The sequence below is a fragment of the Pinus tabuliformis genome, chromosome 1_1 (assembly GCF_031772625.1).
Source record: "Pinus tabuliformis cultivar Carrire ecotype Pingquan chromosome 1_1, CPIR1, whole genome shotgun sequence".
In the NCBI taxonomy this organism is placed as follows: domain Eukaryota; kingdom Viridiplantae; phylum Streptophyta; class Pinopsida; order Pinales; family Pinaceae; genus Pinus; species Pinus tabuliformis.
This window is the reverse complement of record NC_142297.1, coordinates 750795722-750800534: the sequence shown is the minus strand read 5'-3', so window position 1 is coordinate 750800534 and position 4813 is coordinate 750795722. Positions and strand designations below refer to the sequence as shown.

Sequence of the window (4813 nt, the reverse complement as noted above, 5' to 3'; positions counted from 1 at the left end):
ATAACAATATAGAAAAATTTAAAAAATATATTATAAATATAAGTAGAAAATTCCATTTAAAGATGACAAAATTTCCCAAGTGATAAATCATAATAAATCATCACTATCATATATGAAGTTGCCAATAATTTTTATCAATGAAGTTGTATTCGTAGAAGGGATTCTAGTAATTGAAATTATAGATCAAGGAAGCTCAACACAAGGGATGAGTGATTTAAATAAAGATAGAATATAGCTTTTTAAGTTAGAGAAAAATAATGATGAATTGAAAGGAGTTTATTGACAAGGATGTCTAATTGTGTAAAGAGGTTAAGAACTTAAAGCAAGAAAAAAAAGTTGGAAAATTATGATTAGGAAAAATTGAAAAATAAAACTGAAGAAATAAAAAAATACAATAAATGTAATAAAAGACTTCTTAATTATATTAAAAAAATAAAAATATATTTATAGTAGTTTGAATAGAATATAGAAATAAAGACATTCCAAAAAACATAAAAGATATATTATCAACAAGTTTTAAAAGAAAAGTTGTGAAAATGTTTAAGAATTCCAAATATTAATGAAATGAAATAAAAAAATATAACTTAAAATTGAAAAAAGATATAAGAATTCGATAAATAATATAATATCACAATTTGATAAAAAAATTAATAAAATTGAAAAAAGCCACTAAAGATATCTAAACAAGTTGAACTTGATTAAGAGAATGTATATATTTTCTCCAAAATTAAAGTAATAAAAAAGAAAGTGAAGTTGATATAAGGTGCTCCCTTTGGTAATACTTGAATAAGAAATAAAAAATGTCTCTTCAGAATTGAAAGATATTATGTAGTATAATATGGTTGGTTTTAAGTTTTCGATATACACTCAAACTTGTTCAAAGACAAGTTAGAGATATTCAAAAGGAGTTCAAGAGGAGTTACCTTGAATATTCAACAAAATCCTCATCACACTCTAATAACACTTTGATTTATATTTTTATAAATTAATTATGTAATTAAATATAACGTTATTTTTTATTTATTATAAGTTATTTTGAGTTATAAGTAAAACAAGTTAATATTGTTTGTTTTGTACTTATAAACTAGTATTGTTATATAAATTAAATGACTAAATAATAGATAAACACATTAATCCATAATAATAAGAATTTTAACAATCGAAACTTATTTTCACTTTGGTATGAAGATTTTTCAAATGTAAATAGGTCATGTTATAATAACATGGCTTATAATTACCACATGCACAAAAAACCATAACTCACTTTATATGACACTTTTTCATATGACATTTTTCTTTTTTAATTAGTCAATTTAATTAAAAAGACAAAAATGACATAACTATTTTGGAAATAAATCTCAACCTTTAATTTATATATACTATTAAAAATAATCTAAAATATTTTGTGGAAGTTAAACCCATACCATTTACTTAATAATTATTAATAATTAAATTAAAATTATAAAAATATTATTCTAAAATAAATAAACGCACTTCTCAATATAAAAAGTCCAATCAAACCCAACACAAACCACAATACTGTTGTTTATCATGTCATCGTGCAACTTCAGATCGACTCTCATTCCATGGTTGTTCTATTGAGCCATAGCTAAATGTTCAGCATATCAATGTCTCATAAGCTCTGAATTAAAGGTTTCAAATTAGCTTGTTTGAGTTCAAATTCGAAGGGCTTCAATGCTCATACTGTTCCTCTCAATGTAGCTCAACTTTGCTGAAAATTGAAAATATAACTTCGACATTAGGAGATTGCAAATTCTGTTGGTCTTGAAAAAAGCTTAACGTTCTGCATTACCCAATGTAGGGATTCAAGTCTTAGTGATACGGTGCGACAAGAGGAGCAGACACCATTCGTGCGACATAATTCAGAGAATAGTATCAAGTCTTGACGGAAAATGTATATGAAGTCTTAACGGGAAATGTAATGTAAGTGGTAAGGGAACGGTAATAGTAACTTGGTTTTTGTGCAAAACAATGGGTCATATGAGTCGCAATGGGGGTTAAAATAAGAATAATTAGAAGTTCTTTTTATTAGAAATCTTACCATAAATGAGATTCCCACTCACTTTTAAATAAAATGAAGGGGAGAAAAAACCAGATTCATTTTCAGTTATTGACCAATTTACAGCTAAATTACAAATTCTCACAAGAGCATGCCGAAGGTGTAAAAACAGAAGGATCAATAATCATGCAACACTGGATATGGTGCTTATGAACACCGGCTGTGGCAGTGAAAAGAGGCAGTTGCATTTTCTTTGCACAGAAAATAGCGTGGAACTTGGAACAATTACTTTCTCCATCCTCTCAGACAGCGCATGGAAATATGGCTACTAGAATTTTTTGTGCACGCCGCAACTATTTGCCGTGTCTGGATTTCTCGTTTCAGGGCTCCGATGTATTCAATGGCGACCTCCAAGATTTCTTCACTAGGAATCTTCATAGCCATTACAAAATAAACAAAGAAATTCATAAGTACTATGATGCATGAATTGGGCACTTAGATCTGAACATTCCTGATAACCTAAAGCATGATACACTTTATTACAACCAAGATGGGAATAATATTGAATTAGGTTACGGAGTTATGCAGGATACCTTGCCCGCATCAGGTAAAAGCGATCGCAGAGTTTCCAAACGCGCATTTACCTCCTGTTCCTGCCAATACGTATCGATTCTCAGACCCTTGTATTGCATCAGAAAGCCGCTCAATTTTATTGTTTGCTTAATCATATTAAACACCTTAGGAATGAAATGGGAGAAAAAATAATATACACTGATGACCCTGAAATTTATCAGATCCTAAAATAAAATATTACAGTCTATGCTGGCATTTCCAGTGTTGGTTTCAGTTTAGATCTACCCGCACAGCGGTTTCGCAGTATTGGAGTAACTCCTAGTGTTGGATTAACTTTATGTGGATATTAGTTGACATTGATTTCTTAATGTTGGAGTAGTTTAATCAATAGATGTATTTACATTTTCGGTTGTCATCTCGCAAAAAGAATTCTGCCGAACCATAGATTTTTAATTTTAAATGCATTCCATGAATATAGTTTTCTGGAAAACTCCTGAATCACTCTGATTATATAGATTACAGAATTCAAATTTACCATTCCAATAAATTTATATAGATCAGAGAACTCAGTTTTACCATTCCAATAAATCTATTTAAATACCAAAAAAAACCCAAATCATCTCACAATGGGAATACTTGCTTTATTTCACTTTTAAATGTCAATTTTTTTTCCCTATGGTCTCCCAGTAACACTTTCTACTGCATTGTGTAAATTTGATCAATGCCTGTAATAGTGATACAAATTCAGTTGGGTAAAACAAAAAAACTAAGTTTAACATAGCTGTTACGAGTTATACAATTTAATTAACGCCTATCATAGGTATACTAGTTCAGTGTGTAACGCCTATGATAGTTATAATAGTAGTTCAGTGTGTAAATGTGTTTGGGTAAAACAGAATAATTAAGTTATAATAGTTATACTAGTTTGGAGATTTCTGTAGTATGAACTATTTTGAAATGCCTTATGATCCATCACATCATTTTTTTTTTATCAACATTTCAAACCATCATATATAAGTAACCTGTTACCAAACAAATCATATACTCAACATAGGAATGGTATCATAATAGAATTTTCCCTCGGGGAGATTTACTGCTCCTGTGTTCTTGCTTCATAAGTCTAGCCAACAAGTAGATTGGCTCCCTACGCTATATGGAAAAAAAATATCTTTGAACATTAACAGGTATAGCATCCATTACCTCAATATCGCCGAGGGTTTCGGCTGGTAGCTGCAGGTTCTGGTATATATGACCTTCAGTTTCTACGCCACTCTGGCATTATAAAATAAAATAGCTCAATACTTCGAACCAGTATAGAAAACGAAAAGAACGCAATTTAACAAATCAAACCACGCTACAAGAAAAGGCCCTACAAATCATAATACATACCTCTGGGCTGTGGGGATGAGAGCTCGCAGTATCTTGAAGCAATATATCAGCATCTTCATACTGATCCTCGTACTTATTCAGTTTTCTCAATTTATTCCTCCGGGGATTCACATCCTCTGATGTACAAGAAGCAATACATTCCAAATGCTCACGTTCATAGACATGATGAACATGTTTTCTTTTAGAAACTGAGCAATAGAATGGAGGTGTCTGCAAATCCTGCTCAGGCTCAATGTCCTGCGCAGACAGAGGGACTTTCTGGGGACGAGAAGAAGCGGCCGAAGCCATGGAAGAATCCTCCACTTTGTCTGGGATGCTCGATGCCCGATTTTGGGAACTTGGGTTTTCTTCGGCAGGTCCTGTGTACCGTTGATGAATGTCAAACTCGCTGGAAATTTTGTTACTCCACCTGTCCATTGACTGATCCAAATACAATGCCCACCCAGACTCGGTGATCTCATTTCCCATGCTCTCGGCAGATTTACTTGGCAAATAGTAGCAGGCAGCAGAAACAGGCTTGGCTTTGTAATGTGAGATAAAATATCGGTGTCTGCAAAATACTCGGAATTCATAACATTCTGCAACTCAAGATATAGACACTGATCCACTACACACATTTAACAACGCCAAAAGTAACAGTACGGATCTCTGCCCCAACATTGAGTGCGAGTGAAACCATAAATTTATTGACATCTTGCATTGCATCCGCATTGGTATTATATAATTTTTTTTATTATTTTTAACTACATGGTGAATTGGTAACTGTCAGTTTTAATCTATGGGAAACTCAGGATGAATCTTTGTAGCTGCTACTATAACAAAACTACATCC

At 31.9% G+C, this 4813-nt stretch overlaps 1 protein-coding gene across 1 annotated transcript; it reads right to left on the bottom strand.

The window, feature by feature from the left end:
* Positions 1-2141: 2141 nt before the first annotated feature.
* LOC149216180 (uncharacterized) lies at positions 2142-4548 on the bottom strand. Its single transcript, XM_089391156.1, has 4 exons — positions 3983-4548; positions 3794-3865; positions 2614-2673; positions 2142-2452 (listed from the first exon to the last, which is right to left on the bottom strand). The coding sequence occupies exons 1-4, from the start codon at positions 4448-4450 to the stop codon at positions 2306-2308; spliced, it is 747 nt and encodes a 248-aa protein (XP_089247282.1). The 5' UTR covers positions 4451-4548; the 3' UTR covers positions 2142-2305.
* Between the last annotated feature and the right edge of the window lie 265 nt (positions 4549-4813).